The sequence below is a fragment of the Cydia fagiglandana genome, chromosome 5, assembly GCF_963556715.1.
Source record: "Cydia fagiglandana chromosome 5, ilCydFagi1.1, whole genome shotgun sequence".
NCBI classification, from domain to species: domain Eukaryota; kingdom Metazoa; phylum Arthropoda; class Insecta; order Lepidoptera; family Tortricidae; genus Cydia; species Cydia fagiglandana.
Window position 1 is genome coordinate 4,763,953 of NC_085936.1, and position 21,600 is coordinate 4,785,552.

At 39.6% G+C, this 21,600-nt stretch overlaps 1 protein-coding gene across 1 annotated transcript in view; it reads left to right on the forward strand.

Moving 5' to 3' along the window:
• The first annotated feature begins 2,468 nt into the window (after positions 1–2,468).
• The window catches only part of LOC134664272 (uncharacterized), a 49,825-nt gene continuing 30,693 nt past the window's right edge, over positions 2,469–21,600 (forward strand). Inside the window, exons 1-2 of the mRNA XM_063520822.1 lie at positions 2,469–2,644; positions 6,695–6,752. Of these exons, the coding sequence (XP_063376892.1) occupies positions 6,707–6,752 (46 nt within the window). The 5' untranslated portion in view covers positions 2,469–2,644; positions 6,695–6,706. The remainder of the gene's footprint in view (positions 2,645–6,694; positions 6,753–21,600) is intronic.

Sequence of the window (21,600 nt, forward strand, 5' to 3'; positions counted from 1 at the left end):
ATATTGCTTTGCCTTATATATTCTTGCAATATTCGACTTCTTATTATTAAACCTAATATATATTAACATCTAGAACCACAATAGAGAAATTGTAAGAATCTTCTTTATTACCCTTGAAAAGTATTTTCTCTCTTCCTTTTTCTTCGACACGCGGCGTAGGACAATTAAATATCACCCTGGAAAGAAAATTGGTTTGTATTGTAAACAAAACAATAAAATATGGTCATGACTTCATCGAGGACTATGAAATAAGCTTTTCATATCAATTTGTCAAATCATAAACAGTTACACAGTACACACACATGCCATCCATTATTGGCACAAGAAAAACTATATGAAACTTATTTGAGAGTTACTGCGGCAGCTTAGATAGGTACGCCATAACCATCAGGGTTATTATTAATAGTTCACTTCCTCGGTGGTGTTCTTAAAGCTAAAGCGCTTCTCAGATCTTAGTTAATTTAGATAAGGGGACAGCTCCGCGTTTGAAACCTACAAGCTTGCCTAGTGTGTTTCTTTTCCTGACTCTCCACTTCGGGTCCCGTTGCCACGTTCCTGTTAACAATATTTTCCTTTGGGTGCTATCATATCAATCGTGTCTAGGATAATGCTGAACTTATCCTGAAAAAAAAACACTATTTACAACAGGAATATAAGAACAAAACCAATAATAGCAATTCCATTAATTATAGTTACTTACAAAAATATTTTATTTAAAAGGTTTATCAAACAGAAATTTTTAAACAATATATATTTTAAGGAATATTATCAATATTAAGTATATAAGGCTCTATTACGTACATTTTTTTCATATTTTTCCCGTAATTAAATGTTGACAAAATTTGGAAGTTCCTTGACCTTGACAGGAAAAACTTAACCATCGACAAAAAACTAGATTTTTTACCACCAAAGAACGAATGATTTAGCGCATCCCTGGTTTCCGATTCAGTGTTGCCACTTGCAAATATCGATTTGTTTAGACTTTGATTTCGCCGGGTAACACTGACGAGTCGCGCCGCGACTTGAGTTCTCTACGCGGCTGTTGCAGGCGGAAATCGACAGATTTGACAGCCGCGGGAATGGCGACTCGAGTCGCGGTCTAAGTCGCGGATGCAAGATGTGCTAGAGGTGCATGTGTCATTGAAGAGTTCTGTTCTGGTCATCATCAGCAGTTCCACTTCATCAAATGCGACAGTTTTTAATGTAAATACTTGATTTTATGATGAAAATACAAAAAAATCTATACGTATGCCTTTAATATTTGAGGAGTTCCCTTGATTCCTTATGGATCCCATCATCAGAACTCGAGCTTGACAAAAATGTGGCTTAAATACTTAACTTGCTTAACAAACATAACGACGAGGACAAATCGCCAACCGTGAACTATGCGTCGTTGAAGAGTTCTGATCTGATCATCATCAGCAGTTCCACTTCATCAAATGCAACAGTTTTTAATGAAAATGCTTGATTTTCTGATGTAAATAGAAAAATCTCTCTACGCATGCCTTTAAGATTTGAGGAGTTCCCTTGATTCCTCATGGATCCCATCATCAGAATTCGAGCTTGACAAAAATGTGGCTTAAAAACTTAACTTGCTTAACAAACATAACGAAGAGGACAAATCGCCAACCGTGAACTATGCGTCGTTAAAGAGTTCCGTTCTGATCATCATCAGCAGTTCCACTTCATCAAATGTCACTTTTTTGGGTGTATATGCTTGATTTGTTGATAAAAACCCAAAAATCACTATATGTATGCCTTTAAGATTTGAGGAGTTCCCTCGATTCCTCATGGATCCCATCATCAGAACTGGGTTTTGACAAAAACGGGACCAATCTGTATGCATATATATTCAATCAAAAAAAGAATTTTCAAAATCGATCTAGTAATGACGGAGATATGGAGTAACAAACATTTAAAAAAAAAAAAAACATACAACCGAATTGATAACCTCCTTCTTTGAGATTTGGAAGTCGGTTAAAAAATAGGTTATTCGACGCTAAGTATAACGACTTTGTCCAAACTCTGTGAGAGGGAGTTTCGAGTAAAATACCTAGAAATCCGTGTGTGTCAACCCTTGAATACAAGTACCTATTTACTTCCCAATAAGGAACACCATTAATAATACGAAAACCAACAGATGTCTTCAGTTTGATGTGCAATAAGGCAATAATTCGACATGCCAACGAACAAAGTTGCATCTCAATGCCAGCATGCATAAAACTGCAGTAAAACAAAATTTATCGAAGCTGTTTACCGCATCCATACATTTCCTGGATCGATCGGAGGTCAGCGGCACTGCGCTCCCGCTTGACGCTAGACCATGGTTGCCACAAACTTATTCACAACTAACCGACTAGTATTACTAGGCCTTTACAATTGCAGAAAGCAAGCGTGATCGGAAGGCAGCTTATAATGGTCCGCGTATGATCGGAAAACTGGCTTTAGTGTCTTTAGCAGCTCGAAGTTAGGTCTTGCGCAGAGTATGACCCGCCGTAGCCGCGCGCGCACGTATAGCGCACTCGCATCGCGCTCTAAAACAAAACACAGTGCGCGTTGAATTAACTTGATCAGTGACGGCTCCCATATCCCAGGTATTTTTAGATCAACGCCTCCAAACTGGTTCTTCGCGAAAGTGATACCGGTTAGTACAAAAATTTATCTAGAACGACTTTTAGAAACAATTTGCGAATGTGAAGTTTGCAGGCGCATCGACCGGTTTTATTTTAGCGTAAGTTGTTTAAAAGGGCAAGTAAAACATTTGTTAAAGCGAAGTCAATAAACTCGAATCTTTGAGCAATTAAGTCTAGAGATGGGTAACTACCCGGGTAAATACCCGAGAGCGGGTATTTACCCGGTAAATACCCGATATTTACCTACCCGCGGGTAGATACGCGGGTATTTTCGTTTTTCTTCTAAATTAGATGTGTTTAATGGTATATATGTGATTATAAATAACATTAATTTATGTAATTTTATATAATGTTACATAAAATGTATGTTGAAACTAATTACGAAAAGGTTGCTATGAGGTGAAGTTCGATTTTAACATATCAGTCCAATTATGAAAATCGTGTAAAATCATTCCCTGGCTTCCGGAAATGTTCTAAAACGCTTTTAATATACATTAGAAAGATGAAAATAAATACTACTTATGAATGATAATAAAAAAAAATTGTGCGGCATCCCAACTTGGGAAGCTCATAAGTCAAAAACAGTTAGTTTTAGGACAAAAATGTATATAACCTTTTTTGAAGGAAATTCTGTCTATTTTAGTTTATACATACAACACTTTTCGATATTAATGACAGATTCCAAGAAATATGAAAAAGTTCATTTTACCCCCCCTCCCCCCAACCGCACCCTCCGCGACCGAAGTTCGAATGTGTATTATCAAAGTATAAGTACGATAATTTACTCAAATCTGTAAAAAAATTACACTTATGACGGCCTTGTTTATTATTTATCAAAATTATACTAAAAACTCCTTAGTTACAACTGTAGGTTTCACTAAACCATTTCATTTTAAATGACACACAATAATTACAACCATTAACTCGGTTTATATCTCCACTTTAACACAAATCGACATGTGCAACAAGAAATGAATCTACCCGTCCATTTGGGTAGATACGGGTAAATACCGGGTAGATGGGTATTTACCTGGGTGGGTAAATTGGGTAAATACCCGCGACCCATCTCTAATTAAGTCACAAGTGATGAACTTTTTTGCTGGGCATACTTAGTTAGCATTAATTTGCAATTTTCGCGGTCCAAATGTTTTAATCACGGTTTTAATCGCCTTTTCCGGCATCACGTTAACTACTCTTCTTCAAGTGCCTAATTTGGTGACTTATTCTAAAATTTATGTATTGGTTGATTTAAAATAAAACCGGTCAAGTGCGAGTCGTAGTCGGTGCCTTTACGCAAAAAAATCACGTTTGGAGCCCCACTTAAATATTGTTTTTAATACAGTTGCTCAAAAAGTGCTACTTTACGTAGCTGTTTAGCGTGCGGAAAGTTGGTTATCTCGAACTAGTGCTTTTTACTTTTCCAATTTTTTTAAATTTATACTTGTTCCAATTCACGACTACTTATTGATGAGTGTTAATATTACTTTCCTTTAAACGTAGTAATCAGCATAAAAACCTACCGTTAATGTAAGAATACGAAAAATATTACATATTTCATATTTAATTACTTACCTCTTCATGATTATAACACGTTTATTTTTTAATATTCAATATTGAAAATTCCGTTCTTAATAAGTTGACTGGAATGGAACGGAATAGCTGCCAAACGCCCATAGATATAATATACTTAAAGACGACGTCTAACCGAGCTGTCACTGTTACCACTTGTGTTTAGTGTACGATTAACAATGTTTTTCTTATTTTTTCGCAACTGTATTAAAAAACGTCGTTCGATACACGTGCGGAAATGTCATTCTTCACTCGTCCCGAGTCTTGCCACTCGCCTGCGGCTCGTGGCAAGATATCTCGGTACTCGTGAAATAATGACATACCTTCCGCACTAGCATCGAAATGTACTATTACATTCTGTTTTTAGTACTAGTTGTTATAGCGGCAACCAACAGAAATACATCATATGTAAAATTTCAACTGTCTATCGCGGTTCATGAGATAGAGCCTGGTGACTGATAGACGGACAGCGGAATCATAGTAATAGGGTCCCCTTTTTTACCCGCTGGATACGGAACCAATTCAGTAATGTCGTTTTTAACATTTCTGAGTATAAATAACAATACCAACAGCAATACAATTCTTTATTAACCTCATATATGTATTTATATTAAACTTTATTGCACATTAAAAAAAGTACAAATGGCGGACTTAATTCCTCTTGTCAGTATGATGAGGATACTGCGAAATTTTTGGCTATCTTTTTGCATTCTTGTCGAGAACGATGTTTTTTGCTTGCGCATCTCAACCTTTCGGTTTAACTAACCGAGATTTCCACTTTACCAAAAGTTAAGATAAATAAAATCTTGCTCTACCTACGCCCTACGTAACAAAATAACCCTTAGTTTAGTCATAGATCCTCATATTATGACAAATGAGCTCTATTATTTATCAATAAAAATTAACCCAATTACAAGTTAATGACTAATGACCTATTCATTAATTGATATTTTAATTGCTGGCTTGTCTTCCTACACAATTATTACAGGTCAATAACTGACGAATACGAATTAAAATTTTCAGATAATGACTTAATGCAGTTAATGATTAGATTATCTATAACTACATACCCTAATAACACGTGTATCTAATATATATATATATTATTAATTTATTACCCTTTGTAGAGTCCAGGAAAAAAGAATAAAGAGTCCATTTCTAGGTTTTCATTTAGGTACCTACCTATCTTTAAAGGGGCCCACTGATTAATAATCCGCCGGACGGTATCGGCCTGTCAGTTGTTCGGAACTGTCAATTTTTTTTTCTAACTGACAGGCCGATAATACCGTCCGGCGGACTGTTAATCAGTGGCCCCCTTAAAGCACTAACGCTACGTCTTACGCTACGTCTTACGTAGGCGAACAACGCGCGAACGCGGCGCGGCGCGGCGGCGCGGCGAAATCAATCCTTTGATGCCCATAGAAGTGTCCTACGTAAGCGATCTCGTTGCGAACGCGGTGCGGCGCGATTTGCACGCGAATGTCAGGCGGCGGCGGCCGCTTTCGCCGCGCCGCGCCGCGCCGCGTTCGCGCGTTGTTCGCCTACGTAAGACGTAGCGTTACGTAGGCGAACAACGCGCGAACGCGGCGCGGCGCGGCGCGGCGAAATCAATCCTTTGATGCCCATAGAAGTGTCCTACGTAAGCGATCTCGTTGCGAACGCGGTGCGGCGCGATTTGCACGCGAATGTCAGGCGGCGCGGCGCGGCGCGCCGCGTTCGCGCGTTGTTCGCCTACGTAAGACGTAGCGTAAGTACATCTACAATTTAAGAAAAAGGCTAATTTTATTCAAAAGTTTTTATGGACATTGAATGTACAATTATCTTGATGTTTTAAAATTGTGGAATGTCGAATTATATAGGTACAGTCACCTCACCTGCAATAATATGTTACTCTTCGAAGGTCGCAAAAGTATGACACGCTGTTTGTGACGGCTCTACAAATAAGATCGTGTCAGATATTTTTGCGGCCTTCGTTGTGTAACATATTATTGCAGGTGACTGTACCTACCTCGCCGATATCGCATGCAATTTTTGAAACATACTGATATTTTATGGATTCGTTGCACCTAATTATAAATTAGTCATCATTACTTCTGTCGTCGCGTCATGTCGTCGAAAATTTTCCACATTGAGATGGAAACATTACAGAAACATTACATATTTTTGAAATTTTTCGTTTCCAAATTTAACGTTTCCTTTACTTGCTGAGATTTGTTCTGAAATTACCTAAAACTTTTCCAACTTTTTTGAAATCTGCAGTCCTCAATGTATCGAAAATTGCATGCAATTATCGGTAGGTAATGTCTGCAGAGCCCATAACAGCTAGTAGGTACAGTCAACTGTAAAAATATGGGTGTAACCAACTTATTCAAAAATATGTCCCATAGTTCTTAATTCGCTGACATAATAACTATGTGACATATTTTTGAGATGATTTGTGCACCTACATTTTTACAGTTGACTGTACATAATGTTTTTTCATTTGTTTTTAGTATCCCGATGAGATGGCGCGCTACCAGTTTCTTTGTTTAATCGCAGCTGCTGCATTCGGTGAGTTTTTGTTCTGTTTCTATAAATGCTACCGATCATTTATCATAACATAAGGTACGTACCGTAAAATGGGGTGAGTTGAGTAAAATTTGACTTTCAAACCTCGATAAAATTTTATTTTTACATGTGAAAACTGAATGGTGTATATAATAAGTGGTTCGGACGTTTGTATTTTAGTTTATATTTTATTTTGGGTAGTTCCATTTCATAACTTTAACGATGAAGAGGAAAACCCACCTCACCCCGTAGTGCCTCGAATTTGGGGTGAGAGGGTTTTTCATACAAAGGTGATTTTGGAAGATTGTTGGATCGTTTTTTTTTTTATTATGCGTATTACTATAGCCCCATTTTAAATTGGAATACATTATTTTTGTAGCAGTATCCTTAAAGTCCCTTCTCACCCCCCTCTCTAACCTTCTCTCCCCATTCATAACCCAACTCTCCCCGCGAAACCTACGCACCCCGTTTTACGGTATGCTTGCTGTTAAACTTTTATGGTTAAGTATCTAAACCAGTAATCGAACAAGTCTATAAATCTTGGACAATAGGATTATATATAACTTTGTTTCGTTTTAAATACATTTTTACTTACCATCTTTACATTTTCTATAACTTTTATGTTAAAGGTGCCCCTCTAATTAATTTGACGAAGGCGATTAGAAAAAATATATAACTACAGTCAGCAGCAGAAGTTGCTAAGTGGGCCACGTGTTCAAGGTGATCTTTACGCGACTTTATTAGCGTGTCATGGTAATTTTGAACATCTCGCCCCTTAGCAACTTCTGCTGCTGACGGCATATACCTATCTAGAACCCTAAATGGCATAACAATCACGGGGCGATCGGAGCGTGACTATGGGGCTGTCCATAAATTACGTCGTTTCCTTGACGTCGTCGTCGAGTTTTGACGATTTTTGACCCCCCCTAAAATCATCCAAAAATCATGCTTCGAATGACCCCGTTTCCTCCTACGTCATGCTACCATCATCCGATGTCCTGACTCCCTCCCCCCTAATTTGAAATGACGTAATTTATGAATAGCCCCTATATATACATATACAATGCTTAAGTAATAAGTAATATGTAATGGTGATAAATACCCTCCAATTCGCCCTATCTAAATTACACTAAGTATTTTAAAATTATAATTTTATTCATACATTCCTATGCATCGACTTAAAAGAAAATGTAAACCTTGTAGTAATCTTATCACAGAACAGAACATTAGAACAAATTATCCGCGGTCTTTGCCCTGTCTATATTCAGAAACAAAATTTCTGAACCAATATAATACCAATTCAATGTCGAAATCATCAGTGCACCCTTGCATAGGTAGGTACGTTGCAGCTGCGCCAGGCGTGGCACACTCCGCGATTTCGTCGCTTTGCTACAGGTAGCTAAAAGTCCATCCATTCGACCCCAATTTTGAGGTTTGCCATAAGCCGCGCGTGGCGCTGTCGCCACCTAGCGGCCATATATGTGCTGATCGTGACAGACGCGTTTTGTTAGAGAGTGAGTCTTCTGTACCTAGTATATACTATTATTTATTCTGTGGCTATGCATACTAACCATTGCCATTGCACATTGTGTGCCATTTGTATTTAGCAAACAGCCAAATTTTCTTCACGTTTTTGTTTAATGACATAGTTACAGATGTGCAAGTTGTGAAAAGTTTCCGAAAAGTTGTTATTAACTCTGAAATTTTACAGGAAACAAAAATCTTTCATTTTGGAAATGGTAAATTACGATTCCCGTACAAAAATTTGAATAGTTTTCGAATTTACGAGAAAGAGACTAAGAGAGTCTTCACCGAAAAAATGCCAAAGCCCGTCTTTTTAGCTAAGCACAAGATATAATTTACTTACGCTGCTTTTTGCTTGTAACTTGTAACATACTATCATGAATATAACCGCGCCACCTATTGAAAAACTCATTCAATATATTAATCTTATCCTCTTGCAATAAATTCCAAATTAAAAATGATTTTCCAGTTCTATTTACGACTGTTTTACACGTTAGAAAACATGAGAGAGACGTTCGTTACGTCACTTTGATCTGGTAAAGTGACTCTGCAACTCTAATGACTCGATTATCAGTATCTTCTGAGAACGTGGGCGTGATTCATACAGCAGCCGTTTCCTGTTCGATCGGTCACAGTAGACTGTGCCCCCCACTGGCATATTGGGCAAGCCGCTACCGATAAGTTATAGGTAGGCTGTTATACACGGTGGCTAAAAAATTACTGCACTGAGCGGCTACCGCGAAAACCGAAATTCGCTAATTGCGGGGATCTTTCTCTTTTACTCCAATGAAGGCGTAATTAGAGTGACAGAGAAAAATCCCCGCAATTTGCGAACTTCGATTTTCGCGGTTATAGCCCTACTGTTGCCAGGGAGGTTTTGGGATTATACTGAGCAAATTTTACTATGGGTCCAACCCCGAAATCGCGAAAAAAAATTTACCACCCTCCAATAGAAAATGGACGGGGTTGATCCTATAGTAAAAGTTGCTCAGTATAATTCCTAAACCTGGCAACGGGAATGCAGTTATTTTTTAGCCACTCTGTATAGTTCATATACAAAAGCTTCTATAAGCAAGATATTGCAAAACAAATGATGATAATTCCCTTAAGTCACCCACGGACCTAGAAATATCCTATTTTGCTTGCCAATTTATGATTATTGGGAAAGACAGCTTCTGTTTTTGTGAGTGTGTGTAAGGGTGTGGCTGTGGACCCCTTTAGTTTTACCACAGAATAAGTAATAGTATTATCATACAGAACGGACACGCAGCACGCACCGCCCCGCCCCGACTCGGATTACCTCGCCCCGCGACTGAGTTCTGACGGACTCCTGACGTACGCTCAGTTCGGCTAGCGACGCCACGACGCGATGACGCAACGTTCAAAATGCCGGTGTATTGTGCGATGTACGGGTAGTACGGATACCTACTTATTGTAGAAATGAATAATAATATAGTTTTCCAAAGAGACGAAATATGTATCAGTAAATAAGGCTATACTTTTGCGTAAAAATAATAATATCATATGAATTAAAACCCGTTCGTTGAATTTGTGAATGTTAAGCCAACATTTAATATTTAAAGTACCTAAGGTAACTAGACCTTCTACACAGATATTTCTCGTAAATGTTTTATTTTTAGTTTAACACTCTTTTCACAAAAAAGAACTTGTTGGTCGCGGGACATTCGCGTTTGATTTTTAATTTAATTTTAAGAATTTAAGAAATAATTTACATAATTATTTCTTAAAATGTTATATAAAATAATCAATAGGCATCAACAATAAGGTACATTTAATAATGGCGTGTTGAAAGTCCAAGTACGTGCAGGACTATAAACTGACAAAGCCAATTCAACAATTGGAGCGAAATAAAACATAAACCTATATTTTGTTTTTTACGTATTTCGGCCGAATTATGCAACGCAGCGGGCCGCTCGTCGTGTCCTTCGGCCGGCCTCGGCAAACCTCAGCTTCGCCTTCCCCGCGCGCCGCACGAGTCAGCCCTAAGCCACTTACTCACACAATGACGCGTGTACAGACGTGCCGTGCACACATATAAACGCAAATGATTTTCGATGTATGGCGTGTCCGCCCTGTGGTTTTACTAACCCGCGTACCGCTATTAGGGAGAAATTATCGCGAAACTTGTGCTACTGCGATGACAAATGCCAAGAATAATTAGATTTACATCACAATTAATTAGTTACTTGTAAAACTTGCTTATGGAAAATGTTATAGTACATATTTTCTTCTATAAGTAGATTGTATTTGTGGGCGATGTAAATACGCGCTTGTATTTTAAGCACGAGTTGTTTGTTAGCCCTCAGACAATGCCCTTTTACGGAAACGATCATGGACGGATCACGTTTCCCCTGGGCAACGACAAATGTCCGCGGCACGACAGCCATGTATGTCCCTTCTTTTAAGGTGGTTGCTATTAACGTCGCTTACAAAATGCATTGATTCAGACGATTCAGTCATAGTTTTCTGTGGCTTTAGTACAAGTATAAAGGGACCCACTGATTAAACAGTATCGGCCTGTCAGTTAGAACAAAATGTTTACAGTTCCGAACAACTGACAGGGCGATACCGTCCGGCGGACTGTTAATCAGTGGGCCCCTTTATATAGTAGTATTTTTCAAATAGATTGCGTACCTAGTGACGACAGAGGTCATATATATCAGTACAATTTTGCGAAATTTTAAGTTTTGAGGTTATAAATTGTTTGGAGACATTGGACATCAAACTTAGATCGCACTGGCGCTCAATTACTCTTCTCACGAATTGTTAAGTCCTATAACTGTTAGTCGTAAAACTGTTCGCCGACAAAGCACAACGTTTGCTAAGATATATTTTTATGTTGAACAGGATAAATGAATTTAGTTAGAGTCAATCAAAGACCCATGATAAAAAATATATTTTGTAATCAAGTTAAATCAACAATTGCTCAAAAACGTGCCTTCGTATTTAGGGCCACCCCACATCTGGCGTCCCTCGAGCGTCGGCGTCTGGTCAGCGCCACTCAGCGCTATGGAAAATGACGTCGCTGCGCAGTTGCGTCGACGTTGCGTCGAGCAGCGGCCATAGAATTGTAGACGCCGACGCTCGAAAGACGCCAGATGTGGGGTGGCCCTTAACTACTTTCCAAGAATACATTTTTAATATTAAATATACCTAGTTTTTTGTTATCATTTTGTGTAATTTTTATTTTTAGGTAGCTGCAACAGATATTCGATATTCGGCCACATATGTCCGAATACCAAATATTCAGCAAAGTGGCTGAATAGGCCGAATACCGAATAGGTATAGTTGCCGAACATTCGTGGTATCTCTAGTGGAAAGTCGTGTAAAATGTTTTAATAACAGTCATATAAAATAACCCTTGCTGCCACTTACGTAGTCGTGTGGTCTCGCCAGAGGTCATACCTCAGTCAACTATGTTTATTTACTACCATGTACCATCTTCCACCCTGTTAACTGATCTTGATCCTTATGTAAAGTACATAAGGTCCACCGATGGTCAGTGTTGCTGTTTGTAGTTAAAGTTACATTGTATTAGACATAAATTACAGAACGCACGGGCGGGATCAATATGTTGTGTAGGTAATAAAGTTCAGGTACGTACATTTTACATTTTATTGCTTTAACATATAAATTGTAGACTTTCTTAAGTCTTGTTTTGAATTTATTTATATCAATTGATAGAGTAATTTAACTCTGGATTCGAACTAGGTACAAATGATCAAATGATTATGTATGAAAGCCAAAGGAAAATATTTATAGTGGAAAAAGTGAAATGATTGTAAGTACTTAGTTATATCTAATGTTTGATAATATTTTGTAGAAACGTATTTTTGGGCCACCTAGCTGTACTAACACTGAACTATTTATGTAAGGTGAATGTAAAAATATGGGCGCATACAACTTACCCAAATATATGTCCCATAGTTCTTAATTCGCTGATATGAAATAAGAGCTATAATATGGGACATATTTTTGAGTATGATGAGTGCACCCATGTTTTTACACTTGACTGTACATACATAATTACATATTTTATAATATATCATAGCATTGGAGTGGGTGCCTAAAATAGTTGGCTATATATTTATGATATTTATTTGTACCTACAGTGGCGTTCTAAAGTAAATGGACAGAATATGTCGACCGTAATGCCTTAATATTACGGTTGAAACATGTCCATGCACTTTTGAACGCCAGTGTACATAAATATATTTTATGAAGGTACTTGTTACTCATGTTATACGCGCTCGTAAACGTCACATTAATATTTTAAAGCCTTTTAGTTGCTGCTCTAACTCTAACCCCATGGGGGTAACATAGCGCGTGTTAAACACGTTGTGTGGGCGTTCACGTACGGATTTAACATGCGAAGTACCGCTGGAAAGTACAGCATATTAGTACCTACAGTCATCTGCAATAATATGTTACACAACGAAGGCCGCAAAAATATCTGACACGATCTTGTTTATAGAGCCATAAGAGCAGGTCACATATTGTTGCGGCCTTCGAAGAGTAACATATGATTGCAGGTGACTGTACATGGTACTTATAGTTACATTATATAATAATATACATATAGTAGACTCTGACCACATTAACTTTGCACAAACTCGGCAGTAAAGAATGCTGCATATCCAAAAAACTACTTGACACAGGACTTGGTATTATAAAAACTTAGCGTGTTCCGACTCCAGGTTTCTGTATTTTTTCGCTGTTAGCCTCAAAATATGATTAAAAGGACCTATTAGGTATTAGGGGCATTAGGGCCCCCCCACATCTGGCGTCTGTCGGCGTCGGTCCAGCGCTATGGAAAATGACGTCGCTGCGCAGTTGCCTCGACGCTGCGTCGACGTTGCGTCGACGTCGGCCATAGAATTTTAGACGCCGACGCTCGAAAGACGCCAGATGTGGGGGGCCCTTAGAGGGAGCTGAATTAGTACCGACGTATCGCCGATTTGCACGAGATGTGCTACAATATCTAATGAGTCACACCATCACAGTACAATCTATATCACTATATATACTAAATATAATATTCAAACTTTACATACACTTGGTGACGCAAAACAAGTGAAGCAAGCCTCATTCACAGCACGGCTGAGTCACGCCATTATGCTCTACTCTACTACGACAGACAGAAATTATTCACGCTTGTCCGTTTTGTCCGAGATCAGATATTAGCATGTTCGGAATAAACCATTATGGAAATACCCGGCCGTAATAGCTTTAATATAACCTTTTGAGCGAGTATAATAGAGATTAGAGCACAATTAGAAAACATAGTATATAGTAGTTACAATATTTTAATGGCGTAAATGAGATGTTTTAGAATAGCGTTACGTGAACCGTGAAGGTTGATGAACTAATGATATTAAAGATGTTGGCAATGAATTTAAGATTTTCATGTATTTAAAGAAGAACCACAAATTTAATCAAATTTAAACTGTCGTGAGCATACTGGCCAGAAACATAAAGTTAATTAGTCCTACGACATTCGGAAGATTGCAGGTCACTTCTGGCGAGATTGGCTCAGGACCGGGATAAGTGGCGTACTCGAATAGAGACCTATGCTATGCTCACTGCTCAGCAGAGACAGTGAGCGATAAAAGGCTGATATGATTAGCCTAGGCCTAAGACTTTCGCCGTTTATATACGTACTGATCCTATAGCCGGCTCACTCCCCGATTTCGTCGCTTTGCTACAGGTAGCTGAAAGTACATCCGTTCGGCCCCAATTTTGGGGTTTGCCATAAGCCGCGCGTGGCGCTGCCGCCACCTAGCGGCCATATCTGTGCTGATCGTGACAGACGCGTTTTGTTAGAGAGTGAGTCTTCTGTACCTAGTACTATCATTTATTCTGTGCCTATAGGGGCTATAGGTACCTAGTAGATTAGGTATCCGCTTAGCTGGGTATGGGCAACAGACGGTCTTTCGGTTAAAATTATAACTTTACTCTGATTATAGGTACCAGTTTGTTATTTTTTGTGACTACGTCTGTATGCGTGTTTCATTATTCATTAATCACGTCTTGATCTTTAGTTCTTTTACGATGATATCACCGGCAGTCGGAAAATAAACCCGCTATTTATTAGGTACATTCTACAATTAATCGTTCTTAGTAGTGTGTGTCAAGGGTACCAACCTACATTTTTCAAAACGCATTCGTTAAAATTAAATGTTTATGTATCGGTTATAAAATAAAACCTATATTTCCCCAAACTACTTACCTAAATATCTACCCGAAAAATATGAATGACTCATTGCATCAAATAATTACTTACGCAGCGTCTTACGTAGGCGACGAACGCGCGAACGCGGCGCGGCGCGGCGCGGCGCGGCGCGGCGCGGCTAAATCAATCCTTTGATGCACATAGAAGTGTCCTACGTAAGCGATCTCGTTGCGAACGCGGCGCGGCGCGATTTGCACGCGAATGTCGGGCGGCGCGGCGCGGCGAGAGGCGGCACGAAAAAAACAAACCGTTGTTGCATATGGAAGTGTCCTAGGTGAGCGATTTTGACGCGATGGCGGCGCGGCGCGGCGGCGGCGCGGCGCGGCGCGGATCTGGCGCGATCAATCTATTTGATTTTTAGACGCGAATATGACGCGGCTAGAGGCGTGGCGTATATAGAATTACCGGCTTTGATTTGATTAGTCGACTCCCGTTTGATTTCTTTATAGGTTTTCCTGTAATCAATAGGCACAAAACTAAAAAATATTCAAATTCGCGGAAATTGGTATAAAAGACGTAACTCCAGTAGCGTCTATGGCACTTACGATCCTATCCCGTCGTAAAGCCAATTTTTGCCAAAACGGAATTAATACCTAATAATAAGCAAATTAATTAAATAACCACCCGGGTAATTGTGTACTTAGTTTTTGAAGGCGGTGCCAAATCAAAATGCCAGTAAACCAAAATTTCAGACAACGAAGAACGCTGCACGTACTTGCATAAAAAGACATAGTTTACTCATAATTTAAATACGAATTTTCTAATACACCGTGTCTGCGTGCGGCCAAGGCGGTCGGACTCGGGAGTGTCTCCCTAGTCGGACAAGGCCGCCGCGCCGCGCCGCTTCGCTGTGGGAGTAGGACAAACCTATACGTATCAACGTTTTGTTTCTTCCTCACCGCGCCGCGCCTCGCCGCGTGTTCGCCGCGCGTTCGCCGCACCGCGCCGCGCCGCGCCGCTTCGCGAAGTGTGAGTAGGACACACCTATACGTATCAACGTTTTGTTTCTTCCTCGCCGCGCCGCGTCGCGCCGCCGCCGCGCCGCGCCGCCGCCGCGCGTTCGTCGCCTACGTAAGACGCTGCGTTATAACCGGTATTATTACTTACCACTACCCGTCTTCACAATACTTAGGGCCACTCGCATCATCCCACTAACCCGGGGTTTTTTTTATCTATTCTTTAAAGTTGTGGGTGGTTGTGGGTCCTCGCTTCCAGTACGGGCGGCCTACAACTCTTATTAGGTCTTCTTCTTAGTCGTGCACTCTTGACAGAGTGGTCGTAGTCATGTCACGGTGATTTCTTATTAGGTAGTTGGATGGTATTTCTTATTAGACCAAGAAAAGTACGCAACGACTGCAACGCAGTGCAAGCGTCATTTTAACCCGGGGTTAGCCGGTCAAACCTGGAGTTACCATGGTTACCAGTACAATTTGACACTTGGTCAACGGTTAAACCCCGGGTTAAGGCTCCTCTTCACGTTGGGCCAACGCCAACGCCAACGAGGGACGCATTTATGCGTTAGAGGGAGCAAGTGATATTGCTATCTCATTCTACCGCATGGCTGCGTCCCTCGTTGGCGTTGGCGTTGGCCCAACGTGAAGAGGAGCCTTTACGCTACGTCTTACGTAGGCGAACAACGCGCGAACGCGGCGCGGCGCGGCGCGGCGAAAGCGGCCGCCGCCGCGCCGCGCCGCCTGACATTCGCGTGCAAATCGCGCCGCACCGCGTTCGCAACGAGATCGCTTACGTAGGACACTTCTATGGGCATCAAAGGATTGATTTCGCCGCGCCGCGCCGCGCCGCGTTCGCGCGTTGTTCGCCTACGTAAGACGTAGCGTTAGGGGGATGGTGCAAGTGGCGCTTAGGTATTTATTACTTATACCAGTGGGGAGACACGTCTACTGCCTTCGGGCATTCTCGGCCACGAGCAATTATTAGGGTTGATACAACTTGAACTCCCTTTGCGTGCACGACCACAGATAAGAAAATGACTTGAATTTTGACAACCCTAAATAGCCGATAGGTATAGTGCCATACATTAGAAAGGGATACGTAATTCGTCCCTGAATCGTTGTCTAATTTCCGTTTTGTAGCAAGTGTCCTTTCTGTACGTTTGTACTTTTAGGTATTTTCTGTGCTTATATTATAGTCGCACCTACTTGCGACTTTTACTCATCAGTAGTCTGTGTTTAAACGAGAACTCTAGGTCAGTGGATTAACGTTAAAAATAAATCCAACACTTAGCTTAAAGTGAAACGTTACTAAATGCTTATCGAAAAAAAAAGAATAATGGCTTTCTCCCTCACACGGGCGCACCCACTCGTCTGACCCACTTAAGTCGAGTAAATTTACCTCCTATTTCTGGTATCTCAATATTATCTTTGTAAATAATAACATACATTAAGAGGAAAGTGGACGCTTCTCCGTACAAACGTAGTTCTTATTTTCCTCTCTTCCCTGGATATTGACATTATGCCTATAATACAATATTTTTACACAATATATTAACTACAACTAAATTTACCCCCTTGAATTATTGTATTTTGTAAATTATTAAGTAGGGGCTTCCAAAAATCTAGTTCGTATTCGCATTTGCGTGTTCGTATTCGCAGTTATCGCTCCTAACTCACTAATAAAAATTTTAAAAAATCAAACCAAAAGGCATAGCCCTACATCAAATTGTGTAAAAGTATTTTCCATTATGTCAATATCTAGAGAGGAAAATGGGGACAACGTTTGTCTGGCGAACCGGTCGTAAACTTTTCTCTTAAGTTTCATTAAAACTGTTGGTTCTTCAAGCATAACATAACCTAAGAGGCTGTATATTTACATTTACCGATAGTTGAATGTTTTGTTTACGCTCAATGGCGAAGTCAGAATTAAATTAACATTTGTTAGCCTTGACAATTGGTGGAACTCGTTTACCGGGATGGAAAAATTAATGTCATTTATCACGTTGCTTAGTTGACTTTTATGGGCCTTATGGCGGTAAATATTTATTTAAACAATACTGACGAATTTTTCGTTTGTATTTAATCTTATATGTCGACGGAAAACACCGAAAAATATGAAAATTTCTACAGGGAATATCTCAAAAAGTTTTCAATTTCCTACGAGAAACTTTCGTTCCATTTTTTTTCAAGAAATTTCCTGTTTGCAAAATGAATACCTTTCTTTATTTCGTCATTTTTGAAACTTTTCTACTTTTTTGGAAACGTATGTTTTCCTCAACAAAGAATATAATAACTGTAAAAACTTTCGCAACTTGCACATTTGTAAATTTACTTTCCATTGTTTCCTTTACATAGTATTGTTGTTGAAAACTTTGTATTTTATTATAATTTCTCTCGTTAATGCTATTGATTTTAAAATTAACTAGAAAGTTCAAGCTCTTGGGATCTTAAGTAATATAAATGAATACACATGCAGGACCCCTATTCGACAAGCGACGTTTGACGTATCGTGTTATTCTTCCGTTGATGTGGGAAAAATCATAAGTTCTCGAATACGTACAATGTCAAAATTTGACATTAACAATCCACATTTAGGGTGGCAAGCAAACCAAACCGAACCACCCTTAGTTTAGAGTTGAGTTTTGGTTGTACCAAATGATATTATCCACCGTTGATGGAATCAACACTCAGTATGGAATAAAATCAACTGTTGATTTGACGTGGATGCGAAATCTGACAGTTGCACATGTCGAATTTGGCCCCAGCATGCATGTCTTGCAGCAATTCAGAAAACGGAGGACTTTTGAGCGTACAAATTGACATTCGTTCTGCCTCGTTACAAAGAAATTGAATTTGAGATAACATCTTCTTCAAAGCGATTAGTAAGATTTCGTGGGATCGTAAACCACTCAACACAACTGAGAGAATCCCATCTAAGGGTCTACCGCGAACAAAGAAATATGAAATTTCGTTGTCTGTCTCTATCTCACTTGCATATTTTAGCGACAGAGAGGCCTGAGTCCATTGTATAACCATTATGTTGTACTTAATGGCCAAAACACATGAGGTTAGCGGTGCTGGTCGTTATACGATTTTCCGGCAATCAAAAAACGATAGAGACGATTTTAGTTAATGGCAGTGGCAGAGTACTTTTTCTTTCGAATATGGGAAATCCAGAAAATAAATTATACGAGTATCATTCCAGCGTAGCTAAGCAATTAACATCAAATCTGCTCACAAAAAAGCTAAGCGCACATTACAAAAAAAAACCGGGCAAGTGCGAGTCGGACTCGCGCACGAAGGGTTCCGTACCATAATGCAAAAAAAAAAAACAAAAAAAAGCAAAAAAAAACGGCCACCCATCCAAGTAGGTACTGACCACTCCCGACATTGCTTAACTTTGGTCAAAAATCACGTTTGTTGTATGGGAGCCCCATTTAAATCTTTATTTTATTCTGTTTTTAGTATTTGTTCTTATAGCGGCAACAGAAATACATCATCTGTGAAAATTTCAACTGTCTAGCTATCACGGTTCGTGAGATACAGCCTGGTGACAGACGGACGGACGGACGGACAGCGAAGTCTTAGTAATAGGGTCCCGTTTTACCTTTTGGGTACGGAAACCTAAAAAGAAGTTTTAAAACAGTACTTATCCGTACACGCGTATTCGGGAAACGAGATAATCACAAGATCTAGAGACGATATAGAGATCAACTAGATTTACATTAGATATCGACTAGATGTGACTTGGATATCTAAGTCATAACTTGTCGAAATCGTTCAAGAGGACCTCTAGAATCGCAGAAACGTCAAATTTGACATATCCATCTTACAAATATCTTTAAATTATCCATATCGTAACCAAAGAATTATATGACAAAGAACAACTCTCAATCTTCAAAAGTGTGACCAAAAATGAAATGCAAGTGTGTGCGTAAATTGTCTATGTGAGATCAAAAATAGTGATGTCATGACAACATATTAATAATCTGTCGATGTTTGATTGCTTTATCGACTACTTTTTCAAATGTGTTATTTTAAACCCTAAAATTCTATGACATTATGACGTATAAATAACACTTGCACTGCGTTTGCCATAAAAATCGTTGCAGACTTATCTTAATGTAACTCTTACTGTGTTGGAAAGTGAAGTTATCATGACACGCTAAACATGAACACCTTCAAAAAAGTATAACAATCGTTATTATTTGAAGTCGGTTATAAAAGATAATATCTTAATGATGTCTTGTGAAGAAATAATTACATAGAGTCTGTGCGGAAAGAGAAGAGTCGTGGAATGTATGGGGCTCAATACATTCCACAACTCTTCTTTTTCCGCACAGACTCTAGCTATTAATATACCGACAAGTTATCGATACTGTCATATGAACATTTTGTCAAGCCCTAGCGTAAACTAACAGTTTATGTTTTTACACAAAATATTCTAAATTATTGACTAATATGATAAAATATTAGCACGGAACTAAAGAAAAACTTATAATGAACCGGCTTCTTACACTTTTTACGCTGTTAATTTGACAAAATATCGCTATGAAAATTTCGCTCGGAATATCATAAATCCTCTGAAATGAGTATTTGCTTGGATTATTTGGCCCTGTAAAACTGCAATCCGGCACACTACAAGACACCATCTTCACTGAATTACTTTATTTAATACTTTTCGTCCTAATCCGTGTATATTTTTCAATTTGAAAATTACCGTGATACGCTCTTGGCCGTCCGCGGCCGTCGTCAAACTCAAAAGTGGTTACGTTTTCTCATTGGTAGTCTGACTCTTTCGCACTTATGGGATGTTCATATACGTGATGGCTTCCCTTTCGCACACTTAAGCTGTCTGTCAAGCGCAAGCGAATCCTAGGTCTATGATCGTAACTTGCTGAGGTCTAGTAGAGATCTTATTCATTTTCCGAATCGAGCCGTTAATCAAGTTATTGGTAGTTTATACAGTTTCTCAAAGGTTTTAGGTAGTTACTTGTTATTTCTCACTCTCAAACTTGACTACCTTATTATTACTGGTAGAGTCCAAAATACAGATGCACCCTCAGGCCTAAAGGACAGGACTCTTTATTATCATCATTCATAAGAATTGCATGCTTGAGGTTTCGAATCAGTGTTTTTTTTCTGTAACTGACTTAGGCCCACTTGCACCATTAAATATATTGTACTGGTAACCATGGTAACGCCAGGTTTAACCGGTTAACCTCGGGTTAGTGGAATGGTGCAAGTGGGCCTTAGTGACTCCTGAGGGTCTACCGCGCACCACGTTCGACGGGTTGCCTCTGTGTCGCACTTGTAAATTAGTACGTACGTGTGAGAGGGAGGCAACACGTTGAACTTGGGTCGCGGTACCTAGACCCGCTGACGCAGTTTAGGCTTGTAGAAAATACAGACCACATTGTGAATAATATATTATTTTCTTTATTCAAAAGTCAAACATTTGATTACAATGTAGTCCTTAATATGTCCTTGGTAGTTGAAAAATCCTCTCATGAATCAGGTTCGCCTGCACGCGGAAACGGCCGCCTTCCGACAGGTGGAGCGCGCGTCGCCGTCGAACAATGGCTCTGGCAATCTGGATTACATTTATCTTTTTTATAGCGAGAAATGCCCATTTAAGGGCCAGCTAGTCAGTGTCAACGCTATAGAAAATGGCGTCGCTGCGCGTGCGCAACTGCGCATATACAAATATGGCTAAGTCTCCAGAAACGTCATCAAGTTATCATCCCCAGCAAACCTTGCATGTATTACTGCAGGCCTCCTTTGTCGTCTTCCAAGATTCCTATTCCTGGATACAATGAGAATGTTTTTAATTGATCACAAATCTACTCACATATTACATATCCTCTAGCCGTCCAGAGACCTGTAAAAAGTCTAACATTCCATTCTAAACCGACGACTGACTAACAGTCCGCCGGACGATATCGGCCGGTCAGTTTAGGTCAGTTGTTCGGAACTGTCAAATTTTTGTTCTAACTGACAGGCCGATACCGTCCGGCGGCCTGTTAGTCAGTGGTCTGACCAGTTTTGTATTTGTTCTGACCAGTTTTGACGTCTGGGCGGCTAGAGGATATAAAGCTCCTGCGTAGTGAACGTAGATTAT